At 40.8% G+C, this 24,406-nt stretch overlaps 1 protein-coding gene across 2 annotated transcripts in view; it reads right to left on the reverse strand.

Annotated features, from left to right (window-relative positions):
• The window catches only part of ATP6V1H (ATPase H+ transporting V1 subunit H), a 47,985-nt gene extending 30,802 nt beyond the window's left edge, over nt 1-17,183 (reverse strand). Inside the window, exons 1-5 of one of the 2 annotated variants that reach the window (XM_063168728.1) lie at nt 17,030-17,183; nt 15,612-15,738; nt 6,944-7,046; nt 5,458-5,547; nt 243-356 (exon numbers count right to left, since the gene is read on the reverse strand). In XM_063168728.1, coding sequence (XP_063024798.1) covers nt 243-356; nt 5,458-5,547; nt 6,944-7,046; nt 15,612-15,715 — 411 coding nt within the window. In that variant the 5' untranslated portion in view covers nt 15,716-15,738; nt 17,030-17,183. Of the gene's footprint in view, nt 1-242; nt 357-5,457; nt 5,548-6,943; nt 7,047-15,611; nt 15,739-16,788; nt 16,911-17,029 lie in introns of those variants that run through there. The other variant, XM_063168738.1, reaches the window with a different exon arrangement.
• Nucleotides 17,184-24,406: the final 7,223 nt, after the last annotated feature.

Raw genomic sequence — 24,406 nt, forward strand, 5'->3', positions numbered from 1 at the left:
CCTGCCCAGAAATAAACCAATGCCAATCTCCCAGAAATAAACCAATGCCAGTTAACAATGTAACTTAGCTTTTTAAATTGTGGTTAGGTGACACTTATATTAAGAATGACTCATCCAGACTGCAAGAAGAAAACTTTCCAGTCCAGGCAGAAGTTTAGTTTCAAATTCCAAAACCTCCTGAAGAAAAAGAGAGCCAGCATTTTTCTCTACCACTTTCAGAGACAGGTTCATTTAAAACTTACCATATGCACAGTGAAGAGATCTTGTCGATTCAACATTGGCAGAAAATAGGACCATGCAGTGTTTTTACCACGTTTTGCATAATCAAAGAAGATGCAAACACGCTGATGATTTTCCTGTAAAAATTGAGAGAGGAACAGATGACAGATTTGTAAAAGCAGTTGACATAAAGCAGCTATTTGCTCCTTGGTATGTTGGTATAGATTATCAGAGTGTATCCTGGCTTGTAAGAGCCCACGGAAACTCTTCAGTTAGACTGAAAAATTTCTTGTGGATACAGCTCATTTCAGCACTAAGACTGGAGATTTGGGGTGGAGGAAACAAACCTTGAAGCCTCAAGTATCAGTACTGCAATACCTGCTTGAGCAAACCACATATTCTTCTGAACATGCAAGTGGAGTAAGGCAAATGAGAAATAAGATAAATGCTGTCATGTTTTAAGAATGACACTACTCTTCATCTAATCAATTATGCTTGTTCAAAGTCCTCACAAAGTTTTCAATGTACTGCTACTTCCACACAAGAGCCTGTTGCTCAACATCTACAAGTGGAACCCTAGGGGCGTAAGTGAACCTTTCCATTCCTCTCAATGGGAAATCAGTTCTCTCCTAGATCAGGCTGCAGCTGATTCAGCAGTTATCTCAGGCAACCTGCATATCTATAAGAGGACACTGCCACCAGAAGTCTGTTCTCCAGGGCTCCAACCCTGAGCCATAGAGACCACAACTACCTGAGCTTGGGCACTAGGGACAGCTTCTTCAAGTATTTTCCCTAATAATCGCTATGTAAAGCAGCTATTACAGTTCTCTTTACAGCAGGCCAGAGAACAGGCCATACAATCATGAAGGAGAAAATCTCTGCTGTTTCCTAATAGCCTAGAATATGGACAGACAGTCCCAAAAAAAATCTCACATTTGAATTCTTGCTTTTCCTCAAGCATTTCCACATGCATTCCAGCCAGGCTTCCTGGTGGACTGGAAGCTTTCCTTCTGAAGAGATGTCTCCCCATTGAGGTCAAACTACTACCACTAAGTACACAACTACTATCAAGAAAGGCAAATGAGAAACTAACAAAAAGACAGTATCTCAGTCTCCACTGTGCAGACATTTTAATTTTCAAACTCCCTTAGCTAGAAAGGCTTTTCTCCATCAATTCTGCACCCTGTTATTAACTCTAGGGATGAAGAACCAGCTAGGCAAGGTTCTTTGCTGGAATATGATCCATTAAGCACAAGACAATCAGAATGTATCCATGATTCAAGCAGTGACATCTTACAAAGCCTTAGAGCTTCAACCAATTCCTTGAAAGTAACAGTCCTTACCTGAAAAAACAAGTTTTCTCATTTTTACTTTTCTGATTCTCTTCCCCATCCCCCTGCTGCAGGAGTGAGTGAGTGGCTGTGTGGTGCTCAGCTGCCAGCAGGGGTTGAGCCACAGCAGTATTGCACCACACAGGCTGCAAATTGCTGCCCTGATCACTGACTGGGGAAGCTCAGATGTCACCAGTTATCTGCCAGTTACAACCCTGACAGTGATCCATTTTCTACATGATCTACATTTTCTACATAAAAAAGCACCCAGAAATGTTCTCAAAATTTGATGTAAAAATTATGAAATAAATAAAAGTAACATCTCAGGAGCACAGAGCCTTTGGTGGAGAGTTTTTACTCTGTGAGCACTTGCTTGATGAGAAATGGCAGTTTAATCAAATAAATCACTGTTAGCATCTGAATGTGCTAAACAGTCTAGCTAAGAAAGATCAAAACTTACCAGACCAAAGAGTTCAGTTTACAACATAACTAAGACAGACAAGTCTGGAAGCAGAAATGTTGAAATAATTTCAATATGCTGACAGACAGAAGACTTGTCTGGTTTGCTATTAAGGTGCAGGATCAAGACAGAAGGGAAGGAGTGGAAAACTCCCCACGGCCCTGAAATATGTAGTGTTGCACCTTCCAAGGAAGCTACTGACTACACTAATGAAAAGAAAATTCTGAAGCTCTCGCATCAACAGTTGAATAATTTAGCAGCTGTCATTTCTGAAGAAGCATAATGAAGTTCAGGAGATACTGCTACCTGCACCAACTAGAGTGAAGGTTCTTAGAAATTTCATAAGTAACAGACTGTGCAGTGTGACGAGGTCACTAATCCAAAGAAATTGTTTCAAGAATTTATCAGATGAAGAGAGGAAGAAATGTTTCCTCAAGGATGGCAATATGCTAACACTTTCCACCTTCTGAAGTAAGCAGAAGGGTGATAATCTTATATGGTAAACACAACACTAATTTCATGTTTGCCAGTGTTCAAAATAAATCTTTCTTACAAAGGTCATCAAATCAGTAAGTAGAACTGCTGGAACAATCCCAGACACCCAAGTAAGCTTTTGGTGAGCTCAAAACAGAGTTGACATAATTTTTACTACTTCACAAGCAAAGAAGAGAAAAATAATAGAAGCACCACAGTCAGTTATTATCAGACAAAAGCTGAATTCTGCTACCTGCGATAGTTTTTGAAAGTTCCAGCTGTCAAAAGCAGCTTCAAATATTATTTGTTCATCTCATCAAACTGCAGCAAACATACTTTCTCAAGGCAAAATTTACTTGGAGGCAAGGCCACGTCCTTGAACAATTTCTTGCTTAAAATCTTTGAATGTACTGAATTAGGATGAGTCAAACAAAGATTGGAGACTTCATATCCACCACAAGAAAAATGTGGCAAGACTATTTACATGAGCATGTACTGACAGGACAAGGGGGAATGCTTCAAACTGAGTAGGTTTAGGTATTAGGGAAAGATTGTGAGGCACTGGAACAGGTTGCACAGAGAAGCTGGGGATGCTCCATCCCTGGAGGTCTTCAAGAACAGAGTGGCTGGGGTTTTGAGCAACCTGGTCTAGCTGAAGGTATCTGTACCCACAGCAAGGGGCCTGGAACCAGATGTCTTCAAGGTATCCTTCTAACCCAAACCATTCTATGATTCTGTGATACTGTGGATTCTTGTGTCTGGGCAGTCTGCAGAGACCCTGCCCTAAATTCACCATTATTGGCCAATATGCTGCTTTCTGACAAGAATCTTACACCTTGAAAATGTGCCATGAGACACCACTGGCTGTATGTTCCAACCCCTGAATGTGACCAAAACAAAAGTCCTGTTTCAGCCTTGCAGAATGGAGTTATCACAAGTTAGGAAACTCTGAGATAATGCCATGTGGATGCCTTCACACAAGCCTTCTATGCCAGCATCCCTGAACCCCTGAATAATGCAATCACACACAGCATTGCAAGTCAGTACACCCTTCAGGATACTGAAGCAAAATTTCTACAGTGAAAAAGGCATTAAATTCCAAACAAAAGCAAATATGTAGTGTGCACCAATATCTTTGTTCTGCTGCATCACTATAAAGCCTGAATAATTTAAAGCCATTACATTTAACACTAAGAATTCCATACATGCCACTTCTGGGACAGGGTAAGGCCCAAAATACAGCCATGTCATAAAGTCCAGAAAACACATGCCTCTAACCACCTATGACAGAAACAATAGAGCAAAAGAGAGGCTACTCAAAACTGCTTTCTGTGACTACCTACAACTATTCCATCTGTTCAAAAGTGGGCCAGTGAAAGCATTACCTGTGGGGTATTAACTCCACAGCAGAGGAGATATCATCAGCTGTCATCTACTCTAGCTGCAGGCCATCTGCTAATACCAAAGCACATTAGCAAAACAAGGCCTACGAATACTCACAAGTACTGAAAAAGGGCAAGTGAAATGATGACTTCTCTGGCCACTGATGCACAGAAAGCAAGACCAATTCCTCACAAAAGTAGCCATAATAAACAGAGTTCTCACACACTGAGCCAAAGTTTGTCATCCAATGGGTAAACCAAAACAAGGTATCCCCAACCCAGTGTCCTAATCAAAGAATGATGCTGAGGACACAGTATCTCTGAGAAGCAGAGGTCTTCTCTTCTTCTCAACGTTTGTGTCACACTTGACAAAATGTAAAACTTAACGAGAAAAAGTGACCAAGCTACAGACAAGTAAATTGCTGCCACCACCACTAGCTATTATCCTATTAGCCCAGATGTCAGGGCACTCACTTAGGGCTCTATTGTGCAGACAGGCACATGAAAGAACACCATGGTCCCCATGTTATACAAACTGTGGAGAGGTTCACGCTTTCAACTTGCCTGTTGTAACACTGAATAGTCACAGCAGGAACTAGAACTCATGTGGTTCACCTCCTAGGGCAATACTCTACACCAACAGCACTAAACACACTTCACTGAAACCTGGGATCAAATAGATCATAAAACAGGAGAAGAGAAACTATCAAACACAGATAGTATATGTGAATACTAGGAAAAAACCCTCACATAACTCATCTTGTTACATCGCTCCAAATGCCTTCTCTTAGCCAACTTCAGAGCAAGGAAACATAAAAGCAGGATTATCTGACTGGGTAAAGCCTCTTCTTGAGTTATCTCAATCAGCTCAACAGTCTGAGACCAAGTCTAATAGCCTGCTCGTATAAGGCACTGTTGTCCACAGCTACAAAGAGCTGTATGTTACACTGAATTAAAAGTTCCTCATTTATAATTAAACCATCCAGAATTTCAGAACATGTCCCAAACCACCTAGCTTATGTTGGAAACCTTATGCTGCAGAAACTACACCTTCTTGCTGAGGGTAGCCAAATTAACTCCTTCAAAGGAAAAGCTTTAACAAGTTCATATCCTCCCTATACCACAGGAAAGGGCTGAGGTCACAAGTCACAGAACTTCAGCATTGTTTAGGTTGGGAAAGACCCTTAAGATCACCAAACCTACCATTAATGTAACACAGACAAGTCTAACACAACATAAGCTGATATATCAAATGTAAAATGTATTTAGAAAAAAAATCTGCAAATTAAGATCACATAAAATGAAACTACTATGCAACACTAGCCTTAACAACCAAGTTTTGAACTAAACATAGTTGAGAACAAACAGACAAGCATAAAAGTTTGATTTATTTCCAGAATTTGAACATAGTACAAGCTAAGTTAGCCTTATAACTTTAGGTCTAACATTTAATCTCTGAAGACAGGATCTGAAAATTTAGCAGAATATTTTTAACACAGTATGACAAACACCTGAAAAGACATGAATTACACTAAGGAAACATTCAAGCATGCATTTAAAGACTTAAAAATAATACAGATTATTGACCTACTTGCAGCATATCATCAACCATAGTCAGAATGTACTGAACAGTCTGTTCCTTGGAGATATGAGTCATCAAGTTTATAAATGTTTTAGCACACTAGAAAAATAAAAGAGACATTAAAATTAATATTAGCAATTGTCTTTGTTCCTTTTGATAATATAAAACAGGATCTTATTAATTCACAGTTAAGTCTTACATAAGCATTGAGCATCCCAACATCTTATTCAATTTCAGTAAGAGATGAATACATTTGACATTATCTCACAAAGAAAATTCCCTGTCACATTGGTTGCTCCCTTTACAAATTGTTTTATGGCTTTCAAATTAAATAAGTACTTGCTAGTGAAAGTCACCAACATACTTGGTTGCAAGTCAGATTAGAAAAGCCTCCCCGAGCACCCTTCTTTTAATGGTAGTGACATCAAGCAAACTGACAGAACAGCAACTAAGAGCACAAAAAGTTTCAGCAGTTTGAATGGAGGGAGGAAGACAGGTAACTCCTTTATTCACTTACTATATAGTAAGAAAAGTAAGTATGTAGAAAAATCTTTGTTCCTCTTCGAAGAAGGTTACAATTTCAGCAACAGGCTGAAATAGTTACAACATTACTTTTTACACTTCCTCCTCCCCCTTCACCAAATTCAGCTAAACCACAAAGAAAAATCAATGTTGAACTGCTACATTGTAATTATGTAGTAACATATAAAGTACACCACACTATGCAAACTAAGATCCATTAGATAACAGTAACACACCACAATTTCAAGAGAAGAGAAATACAACACCAAAACAAACAGCCTAAAATTAAAGTTGAAAAAATGGCCATAAATGTTTGTGTTTTGAAAGCATCTACACTTCACCTTCCTCTCCGCCTCTCCCAATACTCTTGATGTCTGACATTCTGTGCTAGAACCTCAGGCTGAGATTCTATGGATCCAAATGTTATTAAAATGTCTTTGGGCATCCTGCCTGGTCTCCATAAGGGCAAAGGACTGATTCAGTCCTAATCAGCTCTGTCCAATGCAAAGGTCTCATATCTTACCATGCCTACAATGACACAAGACACCCATGTCCAAGTGAATCCACCTTAGCAGCCAATGGACTTCATGCTCTAACTAATTATAATTGCTTAGCTAACTAAGCAGCAATCTTACTGGTAGCAGCTGTCATCAATAAACTATAAAGAAAAAAAATCTCAAAAAAAAGAAGTGACTCAAGTACAAGTGTGCATGATTAAGTAAACTGGGATGAGGGAAGACTTGAGCTAGTTAGTCCCACAACAGAGTCAAAGGCAGATGATTTTTAACAATTATTTAGTAGGTTTTAAAAATAATGAAATAACATCCAACCCATATCTAAGGAAAAATAAAAGAATCACGATAGTGAGCTTTATACTTATTCTAGAACATCTTAACTGTATGCATACAGTTAACAACAATAAAGTAAGAGTAGATTTGAATATCCAAAAGAGACTTCATTAAAAGAAAGTTACTTGATTGCCTTCTGTTTGCAACAACTCCTGTTTTTCTTCTGGATTTCTTTTCTGTTCAAAGCGCTGAATAAATTCACAGTCTTCACCCGAAATCATCTGACCTCTGAAAAACAAAGCATTAAACTGTAAGTAACACGAACAGTAAGCTGGAAATAACTGTGCTGGGTTCACATGGCAAGGCTGTGTTAGTAGGGGACTGCTTGGTGGCTCCTGTGAGAAGACACCAGAAGTGGCCCCTGTGTCAGGCAGAGCCAGTTCCAGCCAGCTCCAGGACAGACTCACCACTGAGCCAGCCTGAGCCACTCAGTAATGACAGTAGTACCTCTGTGATAACACATTTAAGGAGTAAAAACTGCTGTGCAACAGCAGCTGAGACAGGACTGAGGACATGTGAAAGAAACAACTCTGCTGACGGCCAGATCAGTGCACAAAGGAGGGAGAGGAGGTGATGCACAGATTCCCCTGCAGACAGCCTGTGGTGAAGACCATGGTGAGGCAGCTGTGCCCCTGCAGCCCATGGAGGTCCTAGGGGAGCAGAGATCCACCTGCAGCCCATGGAGGACACCCTTGCTGGAGCAGGCAGATAGACGTGTCTTACAGGAAACTGCAGTTCATGCAGGTTTTCTTGCAAGACCGGTGACCTTGTTTTCTTGCAGGGCCTGGAGCAGTACATGCCTGGAAGACTGGAATCTGCAGAAAGGATCCATGCTGGATGAGTTTGTGAATGACCATCAACCATGAGTAGGACACCTCACGATGGAGCAGGGGAAGAGTGTAAGAAGGAAGGAGCAGCAGAGACTGAGTCTTATAAAATGGCCACAGCCTCCATATCTCACTCCCCTACACCACTCAAAGCAAGGAGGCAGAGAAGCTGAAGCCAAGTTGAGCCTGAGAAGAAGGGAGAGGGTAGGAGGTGGTTCTTTGATTTTTTTCCTATTTTTCATTAACCTACTCCATTTAATCAGCAATAAACGAATTTAATTTCACCATGTAGAGCCTGTTTTGCCCATGACAGTAAGTGGTCAGTGATCTCCCTGTCCTCACACCTCAACCCGAGCTTTTTGTTATGTTTTTTCCCCTGTTCTTTTGATGGAGTGTGTCCTGTCCTGATGGACACCTGGTGACCTGTCAATATCAACCCACCATACAAACCTTGTTTCCTTCATCTTGAGCTACCTCAGAATCATAAAGTGGTTTGGTTTGCAAGCAACCTCAAAGAGCCCAGTCCAACCTGGCCTTGAACACTTCCAAGGATAAAGCAGCCACAACTCTCTGGGCAGCCTGTTCCACTGCCTTACCAACCTTAGAGTTAAGAATTTCTTCGTAACATCTGATCTAAACCTTCCCTGTTTCAGTTTAAAACCATTGCCCATTGTTTTGTCACTATATACCTGTACAAAAAGTCTCTCTCCCTCCTTTTCATAAGCCCTGCTGAGGTACTGGAAGGTCTCCCCAAAGTCTTCTCTTCTCCAGGCTAAACTACTCCAACTCTCTCAGCCTGTTTTTGCAGGAGATGTGCTCCAGCCCTCTGACCATCTTGGTGGCCCTGCTCCAAGCTAAAAATAAATTAGGAACCATGATCTCTGTTCTCCTTACAGTTTTCTTCAGTGCTTACAGCAAACTTAAAGTAACAATTAATTTTGTTTTTCAGCACTTAGTTCTTGGTTGGATTAGGCTGTTACTCATGTTATGTATTATCATTTTGGCATAACATGCTAGCTGTGTGTAATTCAGTACTTATAACTGACATTGCGTTCAGCCCCTGGAAGTTTAAAAATTATTTGGAGAATGCTGTTCAGAGGTGATGCATAGGGAAGACTGAGGACCCCAGAGCTGGATGCAGCATTTCAGGCAGGGTATTGCGAGGGCAGAGCAGAGGAGATACAGCATTGGTAAAGTGATATGGTTGATACTGTAGCCCACAACAATGTAACAGGCTCCTTCCTACAAAGGGTCTCATGTAAAAAAATTTAAAACTTATGGTAGAATAATCTCTCAAAAGTCTTCCCTATGCATCACCTCTGAACAGCATTCTCCAAATAATTTTTAAACTTCCAGGGGCTGAACGCAATGTCAGTTATAAGTACTGAATTACACACAGCTAGCATGTTATGCCAAAATGATAATACATAACATGAGTAACAGCCTAATCCAACCAAGAACTAAGTGCTGAAAAACAAAATTAATTGTTACTTTAAGTTTGCTGTAAGCACTGAAGAAAACTGTAAGGAGAACAGAGATCATGGTTCCTAATTTATTTTTAGCTTTCACTGATCCTATGTTGAGTTTAAAAACTGATATGCATGCAAGTTCATCTAAACACATAGCAAGGGGGTTTGATATAGTGAACTGTTGTGGACACCTCTAAGATAACAGATGTCTACTTAATCTTCTCTTCAACTTAATGTTCAAGTGGTTACTGCCATATCAGTGCTATTTCAGAAAGCTGTAGACTCAGCTGGGGTTTTTTATAATACAAAGCTTCACATCACAAGAAATAAAAAAAATTGTCAAGATAGCACAGTCAGGTACTCTTCAGGTAAGAAAAGTAATTTTAAATCAAGTAGTCCTAAAATTATCCAAGATTTTAATAGGTGACTATCTTTACTAGGTAATATCAAGAGGGCTTCAGGAAAGAAGAAAATCACACGCAGTCACAGAGGATGAAAGCATTAGACACTCCTGCTTCAGTTATTTCCAGGACTCATCTCCTTTTAATATTTCCACTGAATGAAATGCCTCTTCCACTTTGCAAAGCTACATAGCATGGACTCTTCACCCATCTTTTCCATATTCAAGGTCAGTTTTCAGATGTTCCATGACTAGAGATTACATTAAAATCATTGTAAGCTTTGCAGGAAGTGTTCAGTTTTTTTACCCAACTGGCTCACCTGGATTCTTGAAACAGAAAACTAAGACCTACAATGAAGTTTTCTTCTTTGCTCTTACTTAAATGATTATGTCTTGAGTATGACCTCATCACAGAGCCACCTTTTATCTATTTACTATTTAAGCTAAGAACGTAAGAAGTCCAGTGCCATGTGTGCTACTCCTATATTCCAGCTGCTTTGTTACAGATATCCTCATATGCACTGAGGAACGACAACCAAGATTTACTAGAGGGAAGATTCGTAAAGCCAGTGGTAGGATAGCCCTTGCCCAGCTTCTGCAAAAACTTGAATAATTATAGATGAATCATATGGGATTGGCCAATGATGATCATGCTGCTACCATGCCTTTTAGACTGACCTATGCTCTTTCTTGCCTATTAAGGTTGGATTTAAATAGTTATGGAAAGAGCTGGACAATTCATCTGCCGCAAACATTGAATTTAAAGACCCACAACTAGAAGCCTCTTTTGTTCCAAATAATGCTGACCAAGCCAGGAATTCATGGATCATACTGATACAAAAGTAACCAGATAAGCTGCTTGTTTATAAGAATATTGCCATTTACAAAACACTTCAAACATGACCTAAGACAAAGCCTTAATTTTCAGCTTTAATGCTGGAGAAAGCCTCAGCCCATGAAGAGAGATATTTCTTTACAGTCAGGCTATTAGAAGAGGTCTGCCAACTGCAAAGGGAAAAAGCTTTCAAGCTTTTGCTTTTATCCTACATTAGGGCACAGGAAAAAAAAAAAGAAAAAAGATATGGGGATTGATATGATTGATATTGCTGTTAAAGGAAAAAAAGACAGTAAAGTTTATTCTTTATCACTTTGTTAGTGCCATTCAAAAATACATCTTCCAACCCATACAAAACATTACAAGGGATCTGACAGCTTTTTAAACAAGCTGTTAATATTTTATCAACAAACTCATACATCTGATTAATAGTTTTAGTAATTTCAAATGCATCTATTTCCATTCATCTTATTTTAAAATTGAAATGACTGATTATACAGTAAACCTTAAGGGGGGGGGTTTTAAGAAAAACCAAGCAAAAATCATGAGAAAGTGCAGAACAGCCTCAGACTCAGACAGCTGATACTGAGTCCCATGATGCTATTACACATTTTCCTCACGCCCTCTTCAAAGCAACAGAAATTTCACAGCACCTTTTAGCAAACAAGCAACCAAAGCCTCCCTCCATCCCTCTTCCTAGCAGCCATTTAACTTGTTATTTTCCAGGATGTGTTACAGTCTTTTGCCAAGATAGAAGTCATTTTGAGCTTCAGCTGTGTCCTGGTTTCAGCTGGGATAGTTAATATTCTTCCCAGTAGCTGGTACAGTTCTATCTTGCAGATCTAGTATGAACCCTTTCTTATTTTTTTCTTATTTTTTTCCTCTTCTTTTTCTGTTCCATTAAAGTCTCTTTATCTCAACATGTCAATTCTCCCTTCTTTTTTTCCTCCTGTCTGAGAATATCAGGTTTAGGACAAGAGCCCTGTAAGCACCTTTCAAGGCTCTGTTCCTGGGATACCAAGAGCTGCCTTTGAGAGCACTTGCTAGAGGAGAAAAAACTGAAACTCAAGGATTCAGAAAGCATGAATTTGCAAGACCACCATTTTTAAATCCACCTGATCACTCAATATGACTCAGAATCTTGTGATTACTTCTTTCAGTTGTGCATTTCCTCCATCAACTCTTGTTCCTTTTTCTTGGTTTTTTTGGTTTTTTTTTTTTTTTTGTTTGGATGATTTAGCAAAAGACACTCTGAAGGTTAGGGTATTTTTGTTTGGTTTTTACTTTGGTTTTGGGTTTTTTATATTAAAAAAATTGACTATCTATGCAGCAAATATGAAGCTCATATGAACCTACCATATCAAGGCATAATTTCTTTTATCCAGGTATCTACAGTACTTTGCATGTACTAGAGACACTAAATGTATCCAACTGCTCAACAGTTTTTGCACTACAAAATTAAAACAGTAAAACAGACTGAATGTACTCTACAAGACTCAACCAGATTTGAGGAAAAAAAAAAAAAAAAAACAAACCACAAAACAAATGGAAGAAAATCCCCCACATACTACAAATTAGGAAACTTCTATATTTCCTCTAAGACAAGACTGACTTTTAAAATGTGACATATTCAACCTGCTTTAGAAGGTTCTCCCACCCCCAGGAAAATAGAACAGATATTCTAGCATCAGAATTCACACACATGCATGTGAAGCATTTGAAAACACACAGGAAACCATGTACAAATTAGCCATCAAGTATCTCATCTGATTAAATATAAAGTACTGTCAAATGCAATGTATCTAGAAAACCTACAGTGCAGTAAGGTGCAAGCTGAACTCTGAAACAAGTTCAATTTTCCACAGAACTCTTTTACTACCCTAAGAAAGCAAACCCAAACCTGCTTCAAGCAAGCCAACACACCCTCCCCTGGCATTCTGACCCTCTGAGGCAAATGCTAAAAGCAACCACACCGAGCAAAAAAGCAAATGGCTTTTCAGCTCCAGGAGGGACCCACACCTCTGAACTGCAACCAGCCTCAAGATCCAAAGGCAGCAAAGTCCACACAGAACTAAAGCTTCCACAGGCAGACCCACACATCACCTTCCACTGCTACAAGCTTTGTTACTTTCCTCTCCCTCAGACACAGACCCCAGCTGGAATCCAACATAAAGACACGATACATTTTAGCACCAGGGGTTTTTTTCCACAGCCTCATTTTGTAAGGAGCAGTGAACACACAAGGAAGCTGGCAATATAGACAACTGTCATATCTAACAGTATACAGAAAAAACATCAAAAGTCAGCAGTTGTGTGTTAGTGTAGTTTGATATTTAGTTAACAGTTACAACCTTCAGAGATGGAATAAACACTGTGTCAGTTAATCTTTAGCTTGAACTGACTCTACAAGAAAAGTCAGGCTACTGAAGTCTGACCAGCTACAAGTGAGCCATTTTACTTTTGCACTGAAGAACGGAGAAAGGAAAAAAAGAACTTCAGATGCCCTTCTGTGTGACCCCGAGCCCAATGCTGTTGCAAGTGATGCAATCTTCAAAGCAATTTACACACACACAGCTGCCACAAGCAGAGGAGAAAAAACACCTCATCAGAATTTCTTGTGAAATTCTTTGACTTCAACTATCTAAGTACTACCTACAGCTTCTTCAACTACATAAATACTGCCTCTAGTTTAAGAAGCATAAATCATGTTTAAGAAGCAAAAATCATGTCACACCTGAGTTGATGTGTTAACTTAGGGAAAAGAAAAATATTTCCTTTCATTTAAAAACATCTGATGAGTTGAAATAATTCCTTCATACATATTTATATGCAAGTTTACCACAGTAAGTGCACAGACAATCAGAACAAGGAGCTCGAAAGGAAGAGAACTGTCCTTTCAAGCACCCCATTTTCCTTCTCCACAAACCAGACCAAAAAAAACCACTCTGACCTGCCTCTAACAGGTGCATCAGAGAAAGTACTTTCTACTCATTTAATAATGTGCTTCATTCCAGAAATGAATCAAATAACTGCACTGACTGACTTTCCAAGAAACCCCTTAAAGCTCAGCCTAAAAGACACCACCACATCCAAACCTGTCCATTGTAAAAAAGGACATGTCCAAATCAAGGTATGAGTTTATTTCCTTTGGAAGCACCAAAAGTTCTGCTGATGCTTTTCAATAACTCACTGTAAGGAAACTCCTCAGGCAAAGAAGAAGTTATCCTCAAGAAGCTCCACAATCCCTCTGGCACCATTTAAGTCAATCCTTGAAGCCAACTTATTCAGACAGCCAGGCTTTGTTCCTCAGTAGATACAAGACAAAAAAATTACATTTATTTCAGAGCAATAATAAAGAAGACACACTGTTATTGACATACAAAGGACACCAAGCCTCAAAAAGTCTCACTCATCCTCTCACAGGATCATAATACCCAGATGTACTACAAGAGCCTCCAAAACCTAGCTAATTCCAAGAGAGGAAATAACTAGTTTATTCTTTCTTTATAGATTCCAGAACAAAGCCAAGTCAAATTCTACATGTAAAATCCAAAAAGGAACCCTGCCCTCTGGTCAAAAGAAGTTATATAAAAATTTGCTGCCAGATTCATAAACTAAACTCCCTGTTTCACACACTGCACCAGAGAAAGACAATTCCAAGAAAAAATTAAAATTACTAACAGCAGGCCACATAAGCAAACAAATAATACCACACAAATTCAACTCCTTGTCAAATAGAGCCATCCCCTATACAAAAGTAACAGATTTTTCTCACCAGCCCTATAGAAACACTAGAGAAGCAGAGAAAGAATCTCATATTCATTTCCATGAACAGTGAACAACTAACTGTACTCCCACTTTTATCCCAAGTAACTGCAAACCATCACTGCACTAGGACAGCACAGGAACAGCTGTCCAGGTGTCCTTGGGACACACTTCCTGTCAGACAGACAAAAGGGCACACAGTAACAGCAAAAGCCACTTAGATTGTTTGACAAGTGCTTGGGAGCTGCCACTGCCAGGTTACCACCCCAACCTTTCTCTTTTGCCTGCAAAGCCACTGAGCACCACACTCAACCAGGAACTGATCCATCTTAAGAATAGCCTAGCAAAAAAAAAGTTCTCAGAAGATCAGTTCCTTTATGCAGATTTATCATGCAGATGTAGAGTCACATAGAAAAGAGTAATACAATTCAATGAATGGAATAAGCAAGTCTGAAATACACAGCACAGGGCAAAGCAGGTAGTCATTAGTAAGGTTCCACTGGGTTAGCATTTCTCAGCTTACATGAGTACAGTTTTGCAAGGTTATTGCAAATATGACATATTTATATGTACCACAGCAGTCTGAAAAAAAAAAAAACAACCCTATTTTTTAAAGTGGTATAATGCTGATAATCAGAAAGCATCATTAGTATGGAATGTGTCTCTACAATCATGAAGATTTCTTCCTCTTTAGTTACAAAGCAATTAATTATAAAGTAATTTACACTTTGTCAATATTTCTCATACCCACCTGTCACAAGGAACAGGCTGCAAGAATGTTTCATTTCACTTCAGAGTACAGAGGACTAGCGAAAGTCTGTTTCTTCTCCCCATTTCCTCCCTCACCCATAAAACTTTTCCTCAGCTAGTCTCTACATCCTCTCAGGACAATACTGCTCTTGCTTCTCCTGGTGCCATCACATCCATGCAAAAGGAAACTCTGAGCTTGCCTGGAACAGCAGCACAGCTCTCCCCAGACTGAAGCATTTGTTTCAGCCTACTCCCCAATCTGCTTGCTTAAGTTGTCCTCCAGAATTAATGCTCCTTTACTTAAGGTACAGCTTCTTTTCCTGGACACCACTCCAGTTTTGCTAGTACAATTTGTATTCCCACAAAAAGCACTGCAGCAACAGACATACCACACTTATACTTAAGACAATTATTACTATAAACACTTCCTAATTCAGCAGTCACACAATAAGGCTGAAATTGAGACTGGTGTGTGAATTACCAGGCAAAGAAACAGTTTTACCAAACATTTGTGCAAACCTGTACCATTTGCTATTACAGCATTCAGCTGATACAAGTAGAGTTCCCCTTCTGGTAATAAGTCATAAGAAAATTTTCCACAGCCACTTCCATTTAATGTAGATTTTTTCCAACTACTTCCATGCAGACAGAACATTCTTCACTGCTACATAATGCTCCACTGGAGCCCAAAATCTCAAAAAGTCTAACACTTAAAGGGGGAAAAGAATGTGGAAATGCTTTACTTACTGGAGATATGACTGCCAGTTTACTTTGTTTGCCCGAACCTCAGCAGCTTTGGCAGCAATGATGTTTGTTGGGACAGCAGCATCCACAGCACCTCTGATATCCATCTTGACTGATAATTAAAGTGTACCTAGAAATGCAAACCAGATTTGAGACCTCTCATTAAACAGCAGAATAACTGTCTGTTAATATTTTTCAATATTTTAAAGAAATGAAAAGAAAAATCAGTTTCCAGGTGTCCCCATTCCTTAACATTGTTCTAGTTAGTTTCTGAAAAAAATCCAAGTTCTATAAAGCAATTAAAACATGACTTATTGGAAACAAAAACAAGCCAAACCTACACACTCAATCATAAGTTCACTTAAAATAAAAGACACAGACCATTACTAAATAACTCCCAGTCTTGTGAATCCTTGAACAATGAAATGAAGTTACTTAAATTAAGGTGCCTCTTCTGCATCAGCCAAGTAGCTCTAAAGATAAGAGAACCTGTCTTCTTTCCAAATCTTTCCATGGTTAAAATTCAGTGCATATCCTCCCCACACCTTAGGACTGATTTACTTCACATATTTGTCTAAGAGCATTTAGACATTAGAAACATGCAAACTACAACTTCAGAGAGGAAAAAAACCCACAAGTATATAAATTAAATCCATGCTACACAGACTTAACAAGAAAATCAAGATCATTAGTGTACAGAAAGCAAACTAAAAATAAATACGAACAGAAGCTCTTTATCAGGATATAGCACATTACCACAGACAGTGACCTTCACCACTTCTTCCCCCTTCCTTTATGGTTTAAATCTCCACCTGACGTTGATGCCAAAACAAGAAGTGTGTTGGCAGAGACTCCAGATCCAGCTAGAGCTGGAATTCCTTACAGCCTGACCTGTACCCAGCCTCTCCACACAGCCTGTTTCTGGACTGTTCTCGCCCCCTTACAGACCAAGCAAGAGCAAACTGGCACCCTCAGGCCTATCCCTCACAAACGCACCCTGCCTTTGTGACTGAATGAAAATACAGTTTTAGCAAAAGAAACCAGAAAAATAAGGAACTATCCTGGGCAGAAAAGGACAAATGCCCTCCCTTTAAAACCACTTCGGTGAGCAGACCCGCACACAGGCGGCACCGCTGTGTCCTTCAGTGCCCACGGAAGGTTCCCAGGCCCTGTGACCCACCCAGAGCCACTCGAACACCGCCCGAGGGCAGGCTCGGTACCAGCGGTTTCGGAGCTGCAGTTGAGCCGCAGCAGCAGCGCCTGGGACAGAGCAGGCACGGTCCTGCCGCTCCCGGCTCACCGAGGGGCCCGGCAGAGCCCGGAGCCTGGCGGCAGCGGCGCAGCCCCCGCCAGAGCCCGTGAGGCGGCACGGCCCGACCCCGGCACCCACCGCGCCAGGGCCCGGGGCCGCTCCCACTCACCGCAGGGATGTGCCGGCGGCGGAGGCCGTGCGGGGCCGGCGGGGAGGAAGCGGGGAGGGAATGGAGAGGAGGAGGGAAGGAGAGCAGAGCAGAGCAGAGCAGAGCAGAGCAGAGCAGAGGGGGCCGCGGCCGCCCTGGGCAGCCCGGGCAGAGCGCGCACCCGCCGGCCTCGCCGCCGTCATGTGACGCCGCTCACGTGAGAGCCACGGCGGCCTGCGAGGGAAATCCCATGCCGCCCCGCCCCGCCCGCGGCTGCGCGCTGTCAGTGCTGTGCCTGTCTACGCGTATTTAGAGCACATAAAAATACACATGTATGTTTGTATGTACCTGCACATGCCATAGAGCCATCGGATGGCCTGGGCTGGAAGGGACCTTCCAGATCATCTGATTCCACCGCCCCTGCCATGGATGCAGCCCAGGACAGGGTTGGCTTTCTGGGCTGTGAGAGCACATTGCCGGGTCGTGTTAAACTTCATGCAAACCAACACCCCCAAGTCCTTCTCCTCAGAGAATCTGCTCTCAATCCTTTCTCTGCCCAGCCTGTGTTTGTGTCTGGGATTGCCCTTGAAGCGATACGCAGAATAAATAAACTCCACAACCAGATATAGTTATGAAGCGGGTATGTATGTCAGCGCCCGGCACAAGCGAGATAGCTCTCGTGAAAACGTGTGCCGCGAGCCTCAGTCTGACCCACATCTTTATTCACAAAGGTATTCCATATGCAATACATTTAGACATTAGAAACACAAAAACTACAACTACAACTTTTCCACGCATATTCAACCCCTGGCCCCGCCTGTCCTCGCCTCGCGTGGTAATCACATCGGCGCCCTTGTGGGCATGCGTTGTTCGCTGTGGTGGCCGCACGGGGCTCTCTGGTGGGCTCTGAGGCTGAAGGCTGTGCTCTTCCTCATGACTGAACTGCTGAACTTTTCTCCTGTGCGCATGCGCTTTGGTCTCTTGGTGCTCGTCTGAGTACATCTGTCGGCCTTGATTAGCTTGGAGAAGGAGGAGTCCATTTATCTGGGCTCTTTGCATCCCTTGGTCTTCCCTGGTATTGTTCTTCATGCAAGAAGCTTCAGAAATCTGCATTTTCCTATGCCCTTTGTACCATGGCAGAGGTTTCTTAAGTAAAAAGGTTAAAATTCAACACATAGTTCTACAAGCTAAACTTTAAATGCTTAATTTATATTGCTAATTCAAATGAACTCTCTATTGAGAGAGATTTCTAATGAAATCTCTATTTCACCCTGACCCACGTGTGTATAGGTGTACGGTTTTACACAGGGGATCTAATCCCTGACTGGGATGGAGCGTGTGCCCACAGATGCCCACCTGCGCTGTTTGCAGAAATGGCTCCACTTTTCCGGAGTGTGAAAAAACCGCCAATCCCTGGTTTTTAGAATTTTAAATGTTTAATAGTAATAAAATGGTAATAAAAATAACAATATAGTTAGAGTAATAAAAAGTTGAACAATTGGGATTAGGACAATACGAGACAATAAAAACAAAGAGTTGCGGATAGTCCGGGTACCTCTTTCTGGGCAAAATAGTCCCAAAAAAGGACCCACGTTAACAGAGGATTAACCCTTAAAACAATAGCCTGTTGCATATTCATACATCTCATACATGATGCATAAATTCCATTCAAACACAGGATTCTGTCTGGTCAGTGTCAGCTTCTTCCTCTGAGTCCTGACGGCATCTTCAGGGCTGGGCGGGGCAGGAAGGAGTTCTCTTCTTCTGATAATGGAGCAATAAATTCTTTTTCTCTGAAAGATTTAGTTGTCCTGTGGCTGCTATCTAGACTGAGTACCTCATTCCTTTCTTTAAAAAAAAAAATCCCACATACATAGTTTCTACTTTAACATTATGTTATAACCTAAAACTATATTTAACACACTACTTTAAAAAATTAATACAGCATAACTTTCTAACATAACACATATAATATTCATTTTAATACTTGCAAAAAACCAATCATAAAATAGGCGTTTTTCACACAGAGACAGTGCAAATGCCTGGGAATGAAACTTGAGACTAAGGACCCAAGTGTTTCAGAAGCTATGGGCTTAAACTTTTATGTTTCTGAGGAAAAAAAATAATCTCAGAGCATTCATTTGCTGAGTGAGGTTTTCCAGCCATGCCATGCTGAAGTGCATAGACATACCACTGCTGGTCAGAAATTATCCCAGACAGTCATTCTGCTAACAGATAAGGAGAAAACAAAAATAATCATGGGGGGTTTGTGTGAGCAGATCAAGACAGCCAATGTAGAGCTGGCTTAGAGTTGGTGTACAGCTCATCTAATTTTTCTAGGGTCTCTGTATTTTCCATTTAGAGGAGACACTATTCTTTAAATCATGCCTGGCAAAATAGGTGCCAATATGTGGGGTGGGGATTTAACTCCAGGACAGTTGTTGTCACTGTGCTACTGATTTATACTTCTTGCACAGAATTTTTCTTTTAAAATGGGTCTTCCTTCATACCCCCCCAAAAAAACCTGTTGGTTTCTTCATAACACAAGCATAAATCCCAGGTACAGTCCAAGTAACAGCATTTGCATGTCTTTCTGCTTCATCAGAAGAAAGCTCCCTAAGCCCTGTGCACACTCTGTGTCATCAAGTCTGTAATAAATACATCCATTAATGTGATTCTATGGATTACCAAACATGTGGGACCTGGAGATTTAATCTAACAAATTTACTGACAGTGATAAGAAATGCTGGCACAGCTCCTGATCTCTAGCACAGATATGTCCACACAATTTTGAAAAATCTGTTACTTTGAAAGTTCACTTGAATCTGATTTTTGCTTCATAGCTGAGAGTTAGAATTTGGCCTTATTTAAACCAGTTCCTCTTTTAAAAGAGAGTTAGTAACTTCAGTCCTGTGGCATTCAGTATTTCCTGCTTCTGCTCCGCCTGTTTATGGCATGTCTCACTTGCCACTCCTTTCATGCCTAGCATCAGGCCTCTGGAATAAACATACTCACCTTTTCCACAGTCATTTCAAATCACGGTACCGATGATGGTACATATGGCTCTACCCATTTTAGAAAGAAACAGAAGCCAAAGGTCCTGCAAGATAAACAGAACAAGGCTTGAAGCTTTTAAAATGCAACTTGCTTAATGAGGGTATGTGCTGGTTTTGGCTGGGATTGAATTTGTTTTCTTTATAGTGACCAGCATGAGGCTATGATTTGATTTGTGCTGAAAACAGGGATGTTTTCACTGCTGCTGAGCAGGGCTTGCACAGCACCAAGGCTGCTTCTGCTCCTCCCTCCACCCCACCAGTGAGAAGGCTGGGGGTGCACAAGGAGTCTGGACAAGACACAGCCAGGACAGGTGACCCCAGCTGACCAAGGGGATATCCCACACCTTATGGGATCATCCTCAGCATGTACAGCTGGGGAAGAAGGTGAAATAAGGGGAGATATTTGGAGTGATACTGTTTGTCTTCCCAAGTACCTGTTATGCATGATGGAGCCTGAGTTTCCTGGGGATGGCTGAACACCTGTGTGCCAAAGGGAAACGGTGAATTAATTCCTTGTTTTGCTTTGCTTCCATGAGCAGCTTTTGCTTTCCCTATTAAACTGTCTTTACCTCAAACCGTGAGTTTTGTCCCTTTTGCTCTTCCATTTCTCTCCATTCCATGGGGGAAGGTGAGTGAGCATAGCATGGTGCTTGTTTGTGGCTGGGGTTAAACCACAACAAGGCTTCAAAGGCCTGAACAGTGATCCAACAAGCTAAAGTCAGCACATCAGGCTTTGCTTCCATGAAGCTGCCTCAGTTGTCCACAATGATGCTTCTGCCCAGACCCCAAACTGTCCCAGCACTGAAAACACTGATGAATGTGCATTCTCTTACCTAGGCCAAGTATGGTATTCTTCCATCTTCACCCTTCCAAGGTCAGCCCAATAGTTTAAGTAAACCCTTAGAAACTGGATCAGCAGCCCATAATGTGCATTTCCAGCTGTCAGTTTTAAGGCACAGAGCTGCTCCTCACCATGTGCCCCTGTGTCTAACAGGGTAACGTCTCAAATTCTTGCTTAGACATGCAAAGGCATTTCTTCTGCCAGGGATCACCTGTTTCAACGAAATCATCCAAAATGCTGCAGTCTTCTTTGCCCAGCATATTTCTCCCAGGCCTTTAGCACACTTCTGGCTTAACCCAGGAGTGCCACAGTGCTCTGTCTGAACCTGAGTACAGTTATGCACAGGGTTGTGGCTCTCTCACTTCTTGTTTCTGCTTTCAATATTGTTTCAGGACCTTACTGTAAGCAGAAAATAATAATTCATGGTTTCACTTTGGTGCCCAATGTAATCTCTTGTTCAGAATATGCATCAGGTCATCAGTGGTCTTTTTTCTTTATAGCAGACTATTTTTTGCCACCTGCAAGAGTTTATCACCATCCATTCAGCCTGGAGTCTGGCTTAAATAAGATGGATTGCTATTTGCAGTCAAAATTTTGATACTACAGCAACACAGTCACTTGTCTGTAGGAAAGTTTTAAAAGGTGTGATTTGGCATGTTGACTTCATCATAAACTTCAGTCTGGTTTTACTATTCATTTCCCAGGCTGTTGAGAGGCTACAGTAAAAAATATTTCCCTGTAACTTTTCTGTAGTCTTGGAGTGAGGTAAACTGATTGAAAGTATTTATCTGCTGAATTAGCAGAAGTGCAAAGAGGAGAGAAATAGTTATAATAGTGATTACTTTTTTTTTTTTTAACATAGATTCCAGGGGGTATTTAAGGAACTATGAGAGTAAGCATGACATCTGTGCCAGGCTACAGATGTCTAAAGGTAATAGAATTTCTAGCAGAGGAATCAAAGTAGTGAACCCAATGTGCCATGTTAGAGATTGCAAACAATATATTGTTCCTGAATATATTTAATATATTAAATATACATATATATATATATATATATATATATATTTAATTTTCCTATTCTTCTATGCCATGGAATGGAATAAAGGCGTTAACACAAATTTACTGTAGCTGTAAGGGACAGTCATGTCTCACACCTCTGCAGGGCTCTTCATGTTTTTCAAGGTGTGTAAGGGGTAGTTCTCCATCCAACCACTCACCTGGGTTAAGAAGGAAAGTCTGGGCGTTGATTCCTAACTCTTGAATGAGACACATAGAGCAGAGGGTAGAAAGAAATTAGCAGTTTTATAATACAGGAAGATCTTCAACAGAGTGCAAAAAGCATCTGGTTGGAATTTGTTCTGTTCAGCACACTTAGAAGTGTTTGAGGAAGGAGAGATACAATAGTGTCGTATACAATTATACATATATTACACAATAGTGTAGTGGAAACTTTGCTGGTGACAGTGTTACTCCTTTGACAAGTGCCCAGTGGAATTGTGAACGACTTTGCAGAGGGTGGTGGGTAAACTGCCAAGATTCCCATGTGCTTTTATACCCCATCTCCAAACACTAGGGCACATCTGAAAATTTGCACCAGCGTGAGTCCCATGAGGCACTCTCTGTGTGAAGGAACTTCATTGCATTGCAAGGGAAAGCTTTGAGATAGGAAAGAATTGTACAGTTTTTACAGGAACCTGTCTTGTGTGCCTGTCACTACTATGACAGCAAAAGGCAATTCTCAGCAAGCAGCACAAACCCATCCTGTGTCATCAGCTTGGAGCATCCCATGGTGTCTTATTTATGCTGGCTGATTCTCTGGATCTTGCTGAAGGTAATGACTGTAAAAGTTCTGTGTGCCTGTTTTTTTGGCAAGCAGCTATGCCTTAGGAGTCAAGTGTGCAAAACAATTCTCATTTAGCTATTTTTGGTCACATCAGTGCTTGTCCATTAACTTCTGGCAATGCAGCTTCACTAGAAGTTGCTATGTTTAGATGATTTTATTGATGTGTGAAACAGAGTGAAAAGTGAAAAGCACATCAACATGCAGGAATAAAAGTCATCAATTTCCTGGATCACAAAGAATAAGAATGCTCAATAGTTTAATACTAGAAAATTAATGCAGATGAGTCATCCTCACACTAGAACTACAGACAGCTGGATCGTGAGAGTGTTTTTCTGTTCTCCTTTCTTTCTTGTAATAAGAACAATGTATCATTGTCTACCACTTATTCTCCAAACTACAGAAGTGTTTTGCACACCTGCCATTTAACCTTTCAGCATTCTGTATGTCACCTGGCTCCTGCAGGTCTGCACAACATGTATATTTAACATGTATAGGAGAAAATGCTTTGAAAATTTATCCAAGCAAAACATGCTTAGAAGGTTAGGAAAGTGAGCACACGTCCCTAATTCACAAAACTATCAAGTAATTTTTTTTTTCTCTCCTGTCTAATTGTGGAAGGTTGAAGAGGCCTCATTGAAGAGACCTCCTTGCATGGAAACAGAAGTGATTTTTCAGTATGAGAAGATGTGGAATACTTCATTCGATGTTTGTCCTGAGGAACTATAGCAAGATTGGCCCATTGTGAACTTGATTTTTACTACTTCATCTGTCTTTGTTTTCTCCTCTATTTTATCTTCATTTTATTGTGTGCGTCATGGTGGGAAAATATTATTTTGTGAGTATCCTTTTTAACAAGTAACACCTGCTTCCTGCAGCCTACATAGACTTATCTGATTTCTACGTCATAGATCATTTGATAGATCATGGATCACTTGGATCATTTTTCTTTTAAATTAATCCGATTCTGGCCCAAAGGATCTGGCAAAGCTAATATGCTACAGTTGTGCATATGTTACAACAGGCAACCTTCTGATTGTTCCACCACCTCTTTGAAATTAGGTTTTACAAGTTCAGTGAAGGAACCACACATAACTTATCTGCAATAGGAGTGGTCTTTTTGAAAGAAATATAAACTAACATGTTATTGTAATAAATGCATCTTCTGTTTTTTCCCCTAGTATAATGGAACAACGCTATAGTGCCAGAAAATTGGAAGTGGAGTGGTATGCATAACAGGAACAGAAAGGGCTGTGCAGTACTGTTTGTAGCCTTGAGAAATAATGCATCTGGGGTTAAAATAGAAATGATTTAGGGGGTAGGGACACGTGTCTCTGCCTCATGTACATTCTCTTTTCTGTTGAAAGCTGAAGAGTCTCCAGGCACTCTTTGAGCCTACAGCATCTCCTCCTTTCACCATCAGTCTGTTTCTTCGTGCCAACAGCTTTTGTCTGTACACCTGGAAGTGTAGAAAGAGTGCTCTTCTCCTTCATCCTCTCAGAAAAAGGTTAAGTCAGAACAGTAGCTTTTTGGAGAAAAAATGAAATGCTGAGCTACCCAGTGCTACTGATGGTAAGTCTGGCTAGAGGACAGAAAAAGAAAAAAAAAAAGTTACTTACTGGAGCTTATGCTACAGCTTTCTGTAACAGAGTCTACTTTAC

This window comes from Melospiza melodia, chromosome 1 (genome assembly GCF_035770615.1).
Source record: "Melospiza melodia melodia isolate bMelMel2 chromosome 1, bMelMel2.pri, whole genome shotgun sequence".
Taxonomy (NCBI): Eukaryota; Metazoa; Chordata; class Aves; order Passeriformes; family Passerellidae; genus Melospiza; species Melospiza melodia.